We start from the raw sequence: 18,467 nt of genomic DNA on the forward strand, positions 1-18,467 counted from the left end.
GGCCTTCACATCCTAAAGCTGGTCTTTGGTGGGCCCCTTTACCTATTACTAATATGAAGAGTAGTGTGATGCTCTCAGTGATCTCCAAACTTTTTGATGCTAGAGCCACATTGACAATTAACTTGATTAGCTAAAATTTATGATTTTTTTTATTTCTACTACTGTATATTTGTGTGCTTACTTTTTCCTGCGATGGAACACTGCCAATCCTGATATTTTAATGGAACACTTTGTCTATTCTGCATGGTAATACATAATCAATAAATTTAACAAAATTGAGAAAAAACAATAATTACCTAAGTATTTTAAAAATATAATTGAATGAAGTTCTCAATGTCTTTGATGATTTTGTGTTCTTGAATTGCAAATCTTCTTGATATCAGACAATATCAGAAAGTTGAATTCTTATATTATCTGGTGTGGCGTCGAGCCTGTTTATGGACTTTGACTTTGTTGCAGTATCAGAGTTCTCTCGCGAATATCATCTGTAAGAGATCTTGGAATTACGTTTGACGGTAAACTGACGTTTAGTGGTCATATAGATACCATTTGTAAAAAGGCGCTAAAGATTTTGGGCTTTGTCTTGCGTACTTCCCGGGTCTTTTCGGATGTTACGGTACTAAAAATTCTCTATAACTCCTTAGTTAGAAGCAGACTTGAGAGTGGGTCTATCGTTTGGGCCCCGCATCAGTTGAAGTACGGCCTTATGGTGGAGTCCAAAAGAAATTTTTAAGACTCCTTTACTTTCGGCTGTATGGATATTATCCGTGATTCTATCCGACTGATTTTCTCTTATGGATGCTTACATACTGTAGCTTAAAATGTAGAAGGGATCTTTATTTAGCTACATATTTTTTCAGACTTATACGCGGCGTAAATGTGAACTCTGCCATTCTTGGTGGTGTTGGCTTGTGTGCCTCTGATAATTACCTTAGGAATCGAGGGCATCCGTTGTTTGTTCTCCCACGGTGCAGAAATAACCTGCCATTAGTAATGCCAATTGGGAGGGCAGTAACCATGTTTAATGAAATCGCTTCGGATATTGATATATTCCACTTACGTGAGGGTGATTTTAGGTGGACGTTGTTTTATAAGTTTTTAAGATAGGGTCTATCAAAGTTCACTCTGTGTGCTTCCATCTACTTTTATTTTGTTACTTATTTTATTTATTTTCTTATTTTATTACTTATTCTCTGTATTTTTATTTTTAAAAATTATTAACACTTATTTTATGTCATGTCGTGAACGCTTTGAATTTATAATTTGTAATGTTCATTATATGTGAAATAAAATAAATTTGATTTGATTTGAAGACATTAATAGCATGTTTTGACAGCCTGGAGTACTCTTCTGATAAATTCTGCACCTATTCACTTTAAACATATATAAACGATATATTAAAATGTATGTAGGTAAATGTAAAATGCAGACACGTGTCACCCTCACCAATAAAAAGGAGTAGGTATGTGTAAATAGCAATAAATCATAAAGACAAAACCAAAACTCAAAATGATAATGAAATATGCCCCCCCCTTAAACCCATACCCCAAGGTTAGAGCCCTTGTGGAGACCATGGCGGTCTTACTTCATGATGACCAAACTGACAGTGGTCAAAGTATGATGTTTATGACTAGAGACCGGATTATATGCATTTGCATATTTATCCCATTCTCACCGGTTATTGCATATTTTACCTAAAATCTAGTGATGATGCATATTTTCGCTATAATATTTACAATATTATGTAGTACCTATACATTGTAGCCGGCCTAACCTACTAGCCGCACGGCTCTTAGAGCGCACTTAGCAGCCGGCGCGTCTATTGTTTTGGTGGGATAATATTATGAGGCCAAGTAAAACACACTCACGCGAGATGAGGAAAGACGTTACCATTCTGCGTCGCATTCGCCTACTACAGCATTCCTCCCACTGCGCAACTAAATTATGCATGTTATTGTTGATGCGCTCATTGCATCAGTTTAGTTTATTTATTTGTGCAAAGTTTAATGTGTATCATGCCCCCCGAAAAAAGTGTCTCTTTGTGGATAGCTGACTACCCTGGAACATTTACATACAACGGAAATCTTTTATATTGTGGAGTTTGCGAGGAAAAATATTTCGTGCAGGTTTCAAATAGACCAGCATGTCAAGACAAGTCTTCATATCGCAGGATTGCAAAAGGCCCACGATAACAAATTATAACAGCGGCAAGTAGCAGTGATTCCACTTCCAAAGGCAAACAAAAAAACCACTTTAGCATGGATTTATAGTAAATATTCCTCTTCACACACAATCTTACTACCGAACATTTGGAATAGTACCTAATTGTTAACGTTTACAAGAGTAACAAAATTTTAAATAATTGTTAATTAATAATTATCGTCGATACCATTGATATACTACTGGATGAATCATAATATGCTTCTTAAAATGACGCCCGATTTTCAGCGACTCGGCCAGTGTTAAAACTTACTGTTTTAATATCAGCAGACTTAACTCGATATAAGCTCACTTAATATTTGTCTCGAAAAAGACCTGGCAATAATTATGAGTAAGCCCGATCTAGCTTGCATCTTACTCTAACTAATAGTCAGCGCATGACTTGCTCTGTCCGCTCAGACATGAATTTTTGGCAGCTTGCAAGCTTTGGGTTGCAGACCCTTAGGGTCACTATTCCAAGAACACAAATTTAGTTTTACAGCCAGGGCAATACGGGTGAAATTCGGAAATCCATGTTAACGGCCTTAACGCATTATACCTACAAGGAAATATTATAAGACGACATTTGTAATATCTTCTTTTGTGGTACATTTTTAAAATGACACTTGTATGGGAACTCCTCATCTAGTAGTATATCAATGGTCGATACTTACTAATTGTATGCTGATTTTGAAATAAAAAAACTAAAAAATACAATTTTTTTATTATTAAACGTTACATATTTTGACACGTTTCAAACATATTTTAAGCATTTTTCATGCATATTTCAAACTTTTTATGTTGCATATAATCCGGTCTCTATTTATGACCATAGGTATACCCAGAAGTATTAGCATGATAGTCATTCATTCTCCCAAAAAAAGGACAGAAGGAATAGAAAAACACTTGTGGAATGACTATTGATTTATTTGTTCTTACAAACATGTAGTTCACATTAAAAATACTGAAAATAATATAAGTTTTCACTGTAATCAATAGTTGAAACATCTTGTATTTGATAAGAAACCATGAATGAACATGTATTTGTCCTTATAAATGATACATAGGTATATGTACTAAACATTCCTTCCTGCCAATTCATAATTCCCCAACAGGCCGAGCATAAAATACACCATTAATGGTCCATATTCTGAACATGTGTTCCTTATAAAAAACAGCATTTAGTTTTTGAATACTATCAATATTTATGAAAAAAAAATAATAACTTGCTTCAATCTATTTATATCTCCAGAGCAAGCAAATGAACATTTATTTCAATTATAAAAAAATAAGAAATGACATAAGGGATAATCTGTTATAATACATAGTCAGTATATAAAAAAATACACCAAGTATTTCTCTGAAAAATTATGTATCAGTTAAGACCCCAATTTTACAAAACATTCCTTTTTTGGCATTAAAAAAATACCCAGTCATTGTTTCGTGTCTGCGTGTGAAGTTGTGCATCTCAGGTTCGAATCCCGGGTCTAGCACATTAACTTGTAGCCAACAACATTTTTCATAAAAAAGACATGACGAAACCTCGTCATGAGGCAGCCGAGATCCACATCGGATTGAAGAGCAAATAAAAAAATAAATAATAATAGTTGTCATTAAAGTCCACCGACTACGGGCAATGCTTCGATTCATGTTATGCAACCAATACACAGAAGATATCCACCCCACCCAATGCTCCATCGTCACTCTCCTAATTAAGTACTACAATAATGGATTTTATTGATTGGAAGTATTCATTATCCATATATATTTGAAAGGGACAACTAACAAAATTAAACAAGAATTCATAAGAAACATTTAATGGAAAAAGTTTACTATGTAAATTTTTAAAGAAGAACTTAATTATTCAACATTTTGCAACAGATGTTTCACAAAAATGAGACGATTATTGTTGGGAATTGAACATGGCAGCTTATTTTTAGTTCGATAACAGTTGATCTATAAACGCACTCCAATCGAAAGTGACATACACAGTAAGTCTGATTTTAATTATATAGTACTGTGGGTGTAAAATAAATTGTTCACTCAGGATTAGTATTATTAATGTGGAGAAGAAAAAAATCAGCAGTTGAATACCATGAGAACTTGAATAATATGTAATATCACAAATAAACTTTAAAAACAAAATGAAGAAGATCAATAGATACTAAGAATCACCAAGCAAATAAACAAGGCCACTGTATGATCAATTTATTTAATATGTAATTTGTAAAAAAAAAATAGTACAGAATGTAAATACAACCACTTAAAAAGAAATTAAAAGTTATTTGATAGAATCGGCATCTACAAGACACATTGAAATGACAGAATAAAGTATAATAACTGCTTCATGCATCCTATATTTTATAAACTCCATGTCTAATGACAAGACTATTTATATACTAACATTTAACATAGTGAGCCTTAAAGAAATTATAATATACAGTAAAACCTCGTTAATATGAATTCCAGGAATTAGAAAATATAAAATGTATGGGGGGAAAATATTAAAATTTTGAAAAAAAAAATGATTTTCATTAATTTCATTTACGATCATTGATGTGCCTACCAAATTTCCAATACAATTCTTTCAAATTAAAATCTGTACAAATACTATACATGTGTCATTAATCCATTAATTGAAGTTACAAGTAGCTAGAATTATAAAAAATTAAGAAATATTTTTTATTTTTCCAATTTGTCAACAAAATTGTTTGCATTGGTTCTCTAGTGAAACTATGTGAAAATTCAATAAACAATCAACAAATAAATACTTAGATCCCTGAAAAATGTGAGTTACTGTTTTTCCTTGGAGTGGAGTGGAGTAGAGTGGAGTGGAGTGCAGTTGTGCCTCTGATGACATACCACTGTGTGTGTTAATGGGTCATAAAACGTCAGGATTATTTTTATTACCTTCATAAAATAAGTAATTTATGATGTTTTAAGAAAAATCTGTCACAATGTTCAATGACTGGCTCACGAAATAGTATACTTTATTATGATTTATTGAATATTTTTATATGCCAGGACTCTGAAATCATTTCGAATTATCCATGTTCTTATTAACGAGGTTTTACTGTATGCTCAGAGAATTTTAATTGGATATTTTTCAAAAACCAGGCTGGGTTTCTACCTGGTCGAGCGTGTGCAGACCAAATCCACAACCTTCAATGTCTTCTCCAGCAGACCCATGAGCTGAACAGTCCGATGGCTTGCTGCTTTGTGGATTATGAGAAGGCTTTCGACAGTCCTTGCACCGTTTCTCTTCATCATCCCCTTGTCTTCATACTACGAGGCATACCTGTTACCCCCACGGTAAAGCTAAGCGACTTGGAATATGACGATGACGCTGTCCTATTCCATAACTCAATCGGGCATTCAAGAGACAATCGACAGGTTGCATAACAACTCGTCTCGCGTTGGTTTGAAAAGCAACGCGAAGAAAACCAACGTTTTGTGTAATAGCACCTGTCCAGATCCAGATTTCCCTCTGATTAGCGATGGACAAAACATCGAGAGCGTCGACAGCTTCAAGTACCTGGGGGTACACATCACGGGAGATGGCATTTAGCAGAAAGAGCTCGCTATCCGAATGGGATTGGCTGTAGCAACATTCAAGTCGGTGCGGAATGTCTGGGACTCACGATTGTACTCAGTCAAAACCAAATGCCACCTATTCGACGCTTGCATTCTGACGATGCTGTTTTACGGTAGCGAATCATGGCACCTTACGAAAGGTCAGAGCAACCATATACTGAGCTTCGAAAACAGATGTTTGCAACGGATACTGGGTGTGCGGTGGGGTAGTATGACTTTAGGAGCAACAAGAAGATAAGAGAACACACCAAGCAGCCTCTCATCACGCTGAGAATGAAGAGGCGACATTGGACCTGGCTCAGCCACTTGCTGTGGATGCCAGAAGAGAACCTCAACCTGGCTTGCCTGTTCTTCAAGCCGACCAGATTCCGGCGTCCTGAAAGGCCGCTAAATACTATCTATAGAGTGTATACGGCGGAGCTATGGGATGCTGGTTTGACTTGGAACGAAGCAAGAAGACTGGCGAGCGACAGGAATTCTTGGAGGCGCCGCGTGGTGTCCATATGCTTCAATGAAGGGGAGGATATGGAAGAAGAAGAATATTTTCCAGGATTCAATACGAATACGATTTACTTTGACAATAATAAAAAGAAATCATCAAAATGATTTTTAATCAGGGTAACGATAAAAGTTCAAATAACAAAAATTTAGGAAAATCCATTTCCCACCCCGCCTTTCCTGCCGCGTCCGCGTCTCCGACTATTTCCACCGTTGCCCATTCCAAAATTTCTAGAGTTGTTGAAATTACTGTCATTATTATAGGAATCACCGTCGCCATAATCCATATCGTTATAGCCGCGATTGAAATTATCCATATTGCCATAGTCTCTGCTATTGAATCCACCATCCAATGGATGTCGGCTCCTCATAGACATGTCGCCTTGCTGTTGGGACATCCTCGATTGGCTCCAACCGTAGTTGGAGCTTTGCTCCATGTACATATTGTTGTCTAAGAACTTTTGATTGGTTCCGAAGGCATTCAGTTGATTATAGTGTTGCCTGTCATCGGGATAGTTGTGCATGTCGTCTGCTTCATACTGAGGCTGTCTGTTGACATGCTGATCGGCCGTCGTCACCTGCTGCTGGTAATCGTATTGATTTTGCATTGAATGAGAATTCGTCGATTCAGTATTTTCTTGCATAAAATTATAGCCGTGGTTCATGTTTTGCGGATTATTCACAAACTGAGTATTTTGAGAGCCTTGTTGAATACCTCCAGAAGCGCCTGCCATATTAAATGATACATTGGGTGTCACACTTGGAGGCGGAACGTTACCCCTGTTATCAATATTATCCGTATTACTATTTTCATTGTTTTGAAGCGACGTCGACGGCATTGTCCAGTTTCCCATGAAGTTTTGACTGGAGACGCTTTTCATCAATCTCAAAACGTCTTCGATGGATTGAGGAATCGCAGACTCTGGGGCGGCAGTTTCGTTTTTCAGCAATGACCCTAATAAATTGGACATTATGGATTGAGCATCAGCGGAGGAGGCTTCTAATGGTGACTTTGGAGCTGAAATTACAGATTTACTGGTTTCCTTTAATGACTTTTCAATTAATTGCATTTCTTCTGCCAGCTGTTGTTTCTTTACGTTCTCAGCGACAGTTTTAAAAACCTGAAAAATAAAAGAGCACAAATGACAACGCTGAATAATATAAAACTGGCAAGTCCAACTTCTAGTGGGCTGTGATTACTATCCACTATCAAAACTGACAATGATTCACCATACTCTTCCATTGTGATTCTTAAACTTCAACAAACATACCATGTCCATCATGTCCAGCTGAGGACACTCATTGCAAATTAAACAGTCATCCTTCACTATCACAATGAAATACTCAATTTCCTATTCATCGTGAAAATGATAAGTTTTGGTCTTCCTTTCGACACTCTTTTCACTCATTTCACTCAACGTCAAACTATTCTCCTACTGTGCAGAGACTACTCCGTGACAGTAAGAGGAAACTACCCCTCAGTTTAAATTACGGGGATTAACATCTCTTTCTCTCACTCCTGCGGCAAGCCGGATCATGCAATATGAATCAAGTCATACAACGAGGTCACGCGGGCTGTCTCATGGTTAATTTTATTCGGAAACAATAACTATTATAACTCAATGTACCTATTCATACTACGACCACGTATATAGTGATTTCCATGGCCCCCACATCCTGAAACGGTCCCCCAGTCCAGGATCTTTAGATGGCCCCCTACCTATCACTAAGGTTAAAGGCAATGTGACGCTATATAGTAGCGTTTTTCATATGGTGTTTGAGGTAAAATTAAGGGTATTCAGTGTATTAACAATCATTAACCAAAAAATGCTATTACACAACCACATATTTTAAAATGTTTTTTAAAAGATTTTTTTACGATTTGAGCAAATTTGTGATGTGCGTTTATCTCACTTATTTAGTTGATCCCCCAGGCTAGAGCCCTGTCAGCCCCCCCTTTGTGGTGGCAATGGTGATTTCCAAAGTTCAGTCCAATTCTCGTCTGGAAAATTGTCTCGATTCCCTTTATTAGTATTAGAGTCTATGGCCGAATGTCTTCCACTGAGTAACCACCGTTCAACGTATTTTGATTGGATCGAAAAGTGTCAAGGGTGGTCCAACGAGTTTGATGAACAAAAGTACCGAAACTGTTTTGGTCTTCAACGAAGCTCTTAATGGGGTAATAATTAGATTCATTTGTGAAAATTCATGTTCACATTCACTTGAAGAAATGGTAATAGAATTCAATGCATATATCGAAAGAAACAGTTTTACAGGATATGTTTTTTCATGAGATGATTCAGGAAAATTAACTTGTACTATGTAAGCGCGAACATTGTTTCGTCCAATTGCTTTTGAAACATTAAAAATACCGTGAAAAAAGGTGCTGGAACGCCGTTCCACCGCGTTACATTACAAAAAAAGCCCTGCTTACACCTAATAATGAAAACTATACTAAAATATATGGATATCGTTGCGTACCCAGCAAAACCAACATTTGGACTAAGTGCCAAAACAGTTCATTCTGCTCTCTCTTGAACAATTTTTAACATGTCCTTTGATTTTTACAATAATTATTGATAATTATTATACACATACCTCGTCATAGGTGTAATCATCGTCATCCTCAGAATCATTCACTTTGCTGACATAATTGGATTGAATATTTTTGAGAGCAGTGGATGCAGGATTGTCTTGCGGCTCAGGTGCAGACGCAGGATCAGACACAGGGTTAATCGGACCCTGTTTGTTCATGAATGGGCTTATTGTCCTTGCATCACCTAGTAATGGAAAAAAACCCACCAATATAGAAATAAGAACAATCAACGGTGATATTTCTGAAAATGTTCATGAATAGAATATTACATAGAAAGATTATTCGACAATTCTGAAATCTGAAACAGAAACCCATTTATTCAAAACATATCAAACTAAACAGACAATCTTCATTAGCAAAAAGTTTGTACTATAACAAGACAGAGGTTAATGAAGTTAGCACTTATTGTAGATTCTGCAACTGTTTAGTGTCCATGGTTGAACTGGTTGTCACTGAAAAATTTATATATTGCATGTTGGCAGAATAAAACATGTCGTCACCTTTGGCAGCTAATTTGATGTACATACGACACCACCTCTGTCATCTGATAGCGAGTATACACCTGCGCACATTACCTGAGTCAAATATTTGCACAATTCGTCACAGGCGCCCGCCCGCAGCCTGCAATCGCTCTTTGCACATGAGAAAAAAGTCTGTTTGTGTGCTGCAGGCGACTGCCGGAACTTAGATATGTATGACCAGTAAGGTTATAGCTACATTTGAATTACATCAATGTTTTGATTTCGGTACATGGTACAGTTTTGAAACCCCAATTTTACGTTTTTGAACGGACTGAAAAAAAAATTTAAATAACGGGAAAACATAAATTAGGAGGGTTATAAAAAATTTTAAAAATTAATTATTTTTTATTAAAAATTCAGACATTCTTTGAATGGGCATAAATAAAACAACCACATTGTGTGTGATGTACCATTTCAATGATGTCATGCATTATGTTCAAATAAATTGGATTTTAAATTCGAATTCATAATTTTAATTTAATTTTGAATATTTCAGATGTAAATTGCGAGAAATAAAAACGAAAAACAGGGAATTAAATGTACTAAAATGTACCAAAATAAAACAGGACTGCATAAACCACACACAAATAGCAGGAAAACGTGAATTCCACGTACGTAAAATTGAGGTTCCACTGTATAATTATATAGTAAGTAATAAAACAATCCATTCATGACAAATTAAAAATTCTGGGTTTATCTTGGTAATATCGTTACTCACTCTTTTCTACGGTGAAATCAATACTAGGATCATCCACGAACTTTCTTAATTTCTCCACTCTTTCTGGTTCATTGACTTCTAACTTCCTGAGATAGGAGATCAGGCCTTGCTGCTCACTCGGAGAGAGGTCTTTGAAGTTTTGTAACAGTGTCCTCAGATCGGAGTCGCTCAACCCCTCCATCATTGACAGTGATTCCTCTTCTTCAGCTGCAGCCAATGCACTAAAATACAAAATAAGTTCCAAGCTAATACACTCACATTGAATCCAATATATTCTGATCATTCCATTCCTTAATACAATATTATATTACAAATCTCAGTTATATAAATCATTAAAAAATCTTCATAAATTTAGCCTCGGTTTCAGAGGAAGAGTACTATTCCAATATCACATTGTCATCCTCATCGTCATTCTGTACTTTTGAATACATATTATGGTTAAATTACTAAAGTTTTCCGATAACGATAAATCCAATTGTATTATGTAAACTTCTATTTTTTTGCGTTCACTGACACTCTTATCAGCAATTAAACCACTGATAAAGAAATCATAAAATTTATATCGTCATACTTGTACCATAATTTGTGGAAAATTAGAAAATGGTAGTACATTTTATGTATTAGTATCGTTTAGCCAATTCAACTTATTTAATGAGTTTACAATAAAATTGTTAGTTTAACATGACACCATTATCTTTGCATACGGCACTAACAATGTCAGAGTGTTTACTTACCTAACAATATTTTTAGGAGCCTCCTCTTCAAATGTATCTGATTCATTCTGATTTATTTGTGCCAGGAAATCTAAAAAATTTAAATGTTTTTAGCAATTATGATTATAACAGTGAACTGTTATAAGAAAATAAATTATACATGTCTGTATACAGCCATCTATATACGCCATACAGCCATTGCCAATCATTGTCGCAAAAGGAATTATGATTAACAATGCTGCTTTTGCGATTGACGGATATTTTTGCTGTCACCTTATCCAAAATTCTGCAAGACTCCTTTCATTAAATTCGACTTCAAGGGAATTATCTGATCTAATATCAACCAATTCGTCTTGAGCTGCCCACGTAATATGATCATGTTTTAAGGATTTAGCAAATGGTATTCTTATGCAATTGTTCTTTTGCATTCATTTAAGTTTGGGAAATATATGTTGAAAAATCGTTGTGATTCGACAATGTGATCAAGTTATGCTTAACAATTTTAATTGAAGCGAGGGTGATATTTCTTTGGTGGTAAGACACTCTCAATCAAGCATGAAAACATGTCAGCGCATCCTTGATTAATACCTTTTGGTTTTGACTACGAAGAAAGTTTTTTTTGAAAGCTTGATGTTTGATATTCAGAATAAAAATGTTGATATCTTTTCTCTGAAGAGAAAGATTCAATTCATTTACTAATCCGCAAAATATGAAGCAAATCACATTCATTTTTCATCACTAAAGTGGGAAGAAAGATCTGATTTTTTGTCATGAAGAAAGAGGTGAATTTCATTATTAAGTTCTAAAATTATTCTTATTGTAATCGTGTAAAAATTTGACCTCGAGATTTTGACTGATTTGTATCAGGTATCATCCAGTGACCACGTTATGATTTTTGTTTTTTCAAATACTGAAATATTTCGTGGCTCCCTGGCAGGAACTCCACGGCCCCCTGGGGGGCGCAGTTTGAGAAGTACTGATCTAGATCATGTTCCTAATGTTCCACAGAAACAATAAGGGCTTGAGCAGACAGAGCGGTCAGGCGTTCTGCGGTCAGAGTTCAGCGTTCTTTATACTGTATGAACTTTATCATGACTGTGCACACAGCAGGCAGTCAGACCGCGCCGGTCAATGAGAACGCTTGCGTTCTAGAGTTCTATTCCCGTAATTGCAAAGAACTCCGTACCTCTCAACCGTTGCAATGTCTGGATCAGAAAAAATAATCGATAGAGAGAAGATTGATACTTGATTTAAGTGACGCAAATTATATAAATCGTTTTTAATACTGTTTTTAAATCAACACTTGATTGATTTACGTGCATAAATACTTGATAATTTGGCGAGATTTATAGTTTTCATAGTTCAATAATAGAATAAATTTGACATGTGAGGTTATGGGTAAAATTGAAAGGTTAGAATCGAAATGTCAAATAGTATAGATAGAGGTAGGTACACAAACAAATAAGTTTATATGTCACTTCGTTTAAAATCATCGATATAAATAAATACTGCGAGTGGAAGTGAGAACGCACCGCTGTTGCGTACTCACTCCCACTCGCAGTCGGAATACAGCGGTCTCGCATTCGCAGCGCCCGTGTCACTACAACGTTTGTATACAAATGGAACGCATTTATTGTTGACCACCACATGTCTGCTGTCGGAACTCGTATTGAACGCTACCAGTCAACGGTCGGTTGAACGCAGAACGCAGACCGCTCTCTGTCTGTTCAAGCCCTAAAATAAATATTATGTATGCACTGTTGCAAATAACATTGGGATTTGAGAAACTAATAAACTAATACAAACTAAACTAATAAAATTATTAGTTGTCAACACATTCATTGATGAAATAATATAAAATTTGTAAATCAAATAGGTACTTACTCGCAGTTGAAACAGGTTTTTTTGAGGACATAGAAGCCTCTGACATGCCGACCACTGCATTTATCAAAACCTCTAACTCTTCGGTGGTGACATCTGTTTTCCCTTGGGCAATCAGTGCCTCTGCTATTTCGTTAGCAATGGCGGCTTTGTCCACAGCACCGATGCCTTCAATTGCAACTTCAACCTGCAAGTAGAAAAAAATCATAATAACATTATTTATTGATTTGAAATAACATAAGTACAAAAACACTTATATTCAACACAAAATATATTTTCAGTATTACTCTTTCATAAAACATATGAAACAAAATATAAAACATAGATGAACCTATCACACATGAGCAAAGCTCAAAGTTTTGTATGGTAATGTTGAGTAGTTTTTTAATAGAAATTAAATATGGACATACCTAACTATTTAAAATTTAATGAATTTTTACATTTACCTTATCTGGCAATACCGGCTAATTTTATTGACATCTAATAACAGTGCGCATTGTGATTTCAAGCATCAATAAATCGTAATTAATGTTAGTCTAACATACACAAATAGAGTCGTAAAAATCATTGACAAGTTCAAAAATGATTATGACCGAACCTAATATTTTATGCGACCCTAAAAATAAACATTCGTCTCGCCTAAATCTGATAAGAAATGACCAACAAGATTGCTTCATAGAAAAGGTACAAGTGCGTCGATGACAGATGATAAACACTTCAGTATTCTATCTACCCAAATCACTTAATAAATTTCGACAAATATTTTATTTACACCCCACTTTTAAATATTATTAGTTTGTTTTGATAATTAATCATGACGCTATACCTACACTAAATAGAACACATAAAATCAGCACCAATGTTCTAAGTAATAATATTATTTTAGCACTTCAAAATTTCAATAATTATTAAGCTGTTCATGATATTGTCTAAAACACGGGTATACACATAACGGCACATTGCACTTGGAACAGATATAATATCTTGAATACTTCCGAAACATATGCATTCGTGATTTCGGCAACGGTTCTTGTCTTTTAATGTCTCCTGTATAATAGGTAGTTATTTGTTTCGATTACGATTCTGTCCAATATAATATTTGAATTCAAAAAATGTTCAAAAAATCTATTTCTTTAGAGCTATCTGATAAATTTATGTGCGAGCTGACTCCAGAAAAGAAATCATCAAATTCGTGAACAACCGGTATGAAATGCCCAGTAGTCCACGAAGACAGATCGTCAACATTACTATTTACATTTCGACTGTGGAAAGGAAAAGGGGCGTAAGCCTCAGTTTTTGCAAAGTGGGTTTTATTTGTTATTAGCAAAGTATTCAACTCAATACATGGTATGCCCAAAGGATTTAAGCTGCAAATGACGAATTATTATCAAAATTTAGCTTTTAGTTTTTGGAAATGAAGGGCGTGTGAATTTTACGTCCAGGAAAAGGGGCTTAAACCACATCAATGACATTATAAGTCGTTCAAGCAGTCTTTTGTGGTAAGGAAAAGGGTGGTAAGCAACTTAATCCGTAAATGTATGAGAATAATGGCAGTTTTACTAAATGCTGACGGCCGGCCGGGTCAGGTAAGAACCATTGATGAAGATTAAGCCACCTACTAGCCTCGCCCGCTCATTTGACAGTCAACACGTATTTCGACACTCTCTTCATTAAAATACATTGAAAGTATACTAATCAAGTGAAAATGGCAATAGAAAGAAGTTAAAATATTCTTAAAATTTGTGATGTTAACATGGATGGAATAAACAACATAAACAAAAATGGTAAGTCTTTAAAATTACGCCTTGAAATGTTTATGCCACACAAGTGAAGCGTCGTCGTTAATTCTCTGTAAATTGTTATAAAACATTATGTTACAACTTATATTGTGTCTTAATCATTGGTTAATGATCTCTTGTTCATATTAGATGATAAAATTAATAAAATATTTGCTATATTTACCACAAACACCGCCGTGCGGTTTATAGGTTATGTGACGTGTCAAACACAATTCTAAACTGAACTTGATCCAAAGTACGCTTATATCTATGATTAAAATCATTGTAATGTACAAAAATTATAATTATGCACCGTATTATTTATAGTAATAACATAAATCTCGAGTAAAATGCGTTTTGTTTTAATTTGTTGTCAGGAGCCACTGATGGAAGTGACAAGTGATTGTTAAGAACCAAATACATCCGCAAATATTGGTTATTTATTATAATTATTGTAAATAACTAAGATTAGCTTGAATCAATATACTTATGTCTATCTATATATAATAAAATATTTGCTATATTTACTATTATTATTATTACTATTATGTAATGATTATGTGTCATTTATGATTTAATAAAATATATTTTTCTGAAAATAATAAATGATGATTGTTCTAATTTTAACCTTAATATAATTAAACCATGGGAAATGAAAAAATATTAAATAAACACCTAGTGAAACACTATAAAGAAATACATTCCCAAGAATTTGATTTAAAATAAGTGAGATAAAAGGCTATTTGCTGCGTAAGTCCACTGTATTTTATGAATACGACATTTGAAATTGGTAAGGAAAAGGGACGTTACCATCATTTTTATCGGTTTTTCTCTAATAACTTACGTAATTAATGTCAGATTGGGAAAATAATACACAAAATTATTAATCATTATGCACTTCAAGTCTGTGTATATTTTTTATTTTGATTTTGACAGAAAATCATTGAAAAAACGTTTTTTGCTCCTCCTGTAAAATTTGTTTTGTGTGGATTACGCCCTTTTTCATTTTTACAGTCGATTTGAATTAGAGGCCGCGGCAGTAGCACTTTCTGATGGGGCACTGGAAGTATCTTAATCATCACAGTACTCATTTTCACTCAACTCATAATCTGAATCAGGATCATGAATTGCTTCTCCCATTTCATTGCACTTAACACATTCACTTAACATATCTTTTCTTTATAAATGTCTGATAACTAGGGTAAATAAACAATTTCTGTCCGTTTTACCTATTGGTATAACCAGAAAATAGTATTTAAAAATGTTAATCAACGATAAACAAAGAGGAAAATATTAAATCACGGACTCGTATATTCAAATTATTTTCCAAAACTATTAACTCGCGGATAATATCCCAGCAGCTAGACGAATAATTGCAACCTCCAAAAGTATTCCTTTTTTAAAAATGTTTTGTAAACTCACTTTGATCAATGAAACTTTTGAATATTCTATTTAACAGTTTACGCACCATATAGTTATCACTAAAAAACAATATAACATATTATACAGCAAACTCGTATGGTTACAAACGCGTCAGTAAAATTTCATCGGCCCAAATGCACTGAGTAGCGATCCAACCAATACACGCGGCAAATTTGAAGTGATCTTATGGTGATATGTTTTTAATCCGAGACACGCTCCCGAAAAATATTTATTTAAATTAGATAGAACAAAAGTTTAGGCTATACATCGACAGATGTCAGGGGAAGGATGATTTTTGAATAAATTAAAACAATGTTCAAATTTTTTGCGCCTGGGTGAAAGCAGTACTAGGCAAACGAAAATCGTAATGACTAGTCAGCTGCCGCGCGGATGACCCGCGCGTATAGGCTGACTAAAGTCAGTTGCCGCGTAAGGGTTAAAAAGATTTTTGTATATAATTTGACACACTTTAAAAACACCTGTTTTAATCACTGTTGGATGAAGACCTCCTCAAACTCTCCCAACTTTTCTCCCCAAAACTCCATTAATTCGAAATCAACATTTTTTTTAGAAACACAATTCATTCAGTGCAGACAACGCAGAGAATATATTATGTGACCCAAAAAGTTCATATTACTCTCTCTAATTATAGTAGTCAATTCTGTTTGAAGAAAATACACTACAAATTAGATAAATCGCACTGTGAGTGTAAAACCAAGGCATCTGCAAATTTTTCAATTTCGAGATTAAATGTAAAACAATTGGAAAAGTGACTTGATAATGTAAAAGTGAAGTAACTGAAAGAACATGCAATATAATGTAGATATAAACCAAATATTATGTATTTTTTTTAGAAACTCTATTTCTCCTAACAAAACGAAGACTTCAAACCCTAATATATCCAAAATATGTCATTTGCAGATGCCTTGGTTTTACACTCACGGTGCAAAATGTCTCACCACTTTTTGTTTTGCCTTCTCCTCTAATCGTAGCTTTTCTCTTTGGGAGGCGTGATGGAGGGCATACGCTGTCATTCGGATAGCGTTCCTGGTGGTGCGGACGACCACTTTGTCAATCATATCATTCATCAATTGTCCTTTCAATTTTTCCTTAACAGTTTCCAGCAAAACGCAATTTTCCTCATCGTCAAGAATTTGTTCTGAAGAATTGGGAGTCTCCTACGATAACATTTGAATATTAGGTCAAATTAATAAACAAAACTGACTGTGAAAATGACAAAAATTCCTAGAAATGCCAATATTGTATTATTGTATTGCATTATAGTATTGCATATCATTTTTAGCAATGTTTTTATTAGAAAAACAAAATGGTTCTAAATATTATTTATATGGCAAAACACATGTCAAAATATAGAATGACCGAAAATCGGAAGTAACACGATTTACTTACAATGTTACTATTAATATGCGGTTATGAATATATTATATCCATTGTTTCTTTCTTCATTTCACATTTTATTCAGCACTATGACACAGATAGAGATAAAAAGGTTAAAAGACAACATGTTTTAATTGACAACATTATTTTTCAAACAGAAGCTAACTTAATAAATACTAAGTAGAGAATTGACAGGAAGACAAACCTTCTCCATTTTGAGAGACTTCGCCAGAAGGTCAATGATTTTTGGTCCAAGACTACCAAGATAATTTTCGAGAGCGGTGAGCGTTCTCAAAATACAAACCAGGTTCAAGTCTCCCGAGCTGTCCAGAAACATTTGCCTGCATAACATCAAATTAAATACATGTTAAACCATAAAAAAATCATATTGAAATTAAAAATTTCGGAGAATACAATATACTGTAACTCCGAGGAAGGTGGATGACAATGATTTGAGGAGTTGCTACTATGGAGTCATCGTTTTGTGGTTTGTGTGAGAGAGAGACATGGGTGAATTGATACCGTATTATATGTCAGCATAAAGTGTAATATTAAGAACACAGTAATTAAGTTCACAAGTGGTCCACGCAGACTCATTCATTCATTTGAAATACACAATTAAAAATGGGAAATAAATTCTGATTATTATAGTTAAAATTTCGTTCAAAGAAGCATTCGATTGTTGTGAAATATTCAATGTCAAAGATTAACCTTGGGTGCATTATTAGGCTTGCATTGCACTTTTCATTTCAACCCACGTTGGGGTTAGAGTTGGCTTTGGGAAATTTCCCGACGGGAATTCTCGAGAAATTTTCGAGATTTTCATTCCTGAATCTCGAGAATTGAAATTTTTAATATTTCGGGAAATCCCGGATCTCGAGAATCTTTCCTCGGGATTCTGGATTTCTTTATTATCAAATATTAATTAAAAAAACGATTTTCTATATGAAAAAAATGGACAGAAAACACAAAACTTTCAAAGACTGATTGGGGCATTTAACACAATTAAGCCAACGTCGCCTCAAAATGAGCGCAATTTTTGCAACATCAGGAAATTTTGTGTCTCAAAAACGTACGCGATTGTCAGATGCAGCGATTGAGTCTGTGTTTTTTGAAATTCTATTTTAATAAGTAATGTTTTGAATTATT

At 34.6% G+C, this 18,467-nt stretch overlaps 1 protein-coding gene across 4 annotated transcripts in view; it reads right to left on the bottom strand.

Annotated features, from left to right (window-relative positions):
* Positions 1–3,105: 3,105 nt before the first annotated feature.
* LOC147068273 (uncharacterized) overlaps positions 3,106–18,467 on the bottom strand; it is a 62,437-nt gene continuing 47,075 nt past the window's right edge. For all 4 annotated transcript variants that reach the window (XM_085953227.1, XM_085953226.1, XM_085953229.1 and 1 more), the window contains 7 exons: positions 17,524–17,659; positions 16,880–17,098; positions 12,724–12,907; positions 10,861–10,930; positions 10,127–10,347; positions 8,890–9,071; positions 3,106–7,412 (listed from right to left, as the gene is read on the bottom strand). In XM_085953227.1, coding sequence (XP_085809353.1) covers positions 6,441–7,412; positions 8,890–9,071; positions 10,127–10,347; positions 10,861–10,930; positions 12,724–12,907; positions 16,880–17,098; positions 17,524–17,659 — 1,984 coding nt within the window. In that variant the 3' untranslated portion in view covers positions 3,106–6,440. The remainder of the gene's footprint in view (positions 7,413–8,889; positions 9,072–10,126; positions 10,348–10,860; positions 10,931–12,723; positions 12,908–16,879; positions 17,099–17,523; positions 17,660–18,467) is intronic.

Source organism: Rhyacophila brunnea, unplaced genomic scaffold, assembly GCF_057557595.1.
Source record: "Rhyacophila brunnea isolate RB1 unplaced genomic scaffold, BYU_Rbru_1.0 scaffold_3, whole genome shotgun sequence".
Taxonomy (NCBI): Eukaryota; Metazoa; Arthropoda; class Insecta; order Trichoptera; family Rhyacophilidae; genus Rhyacophila; species Rhyacophila brunnea.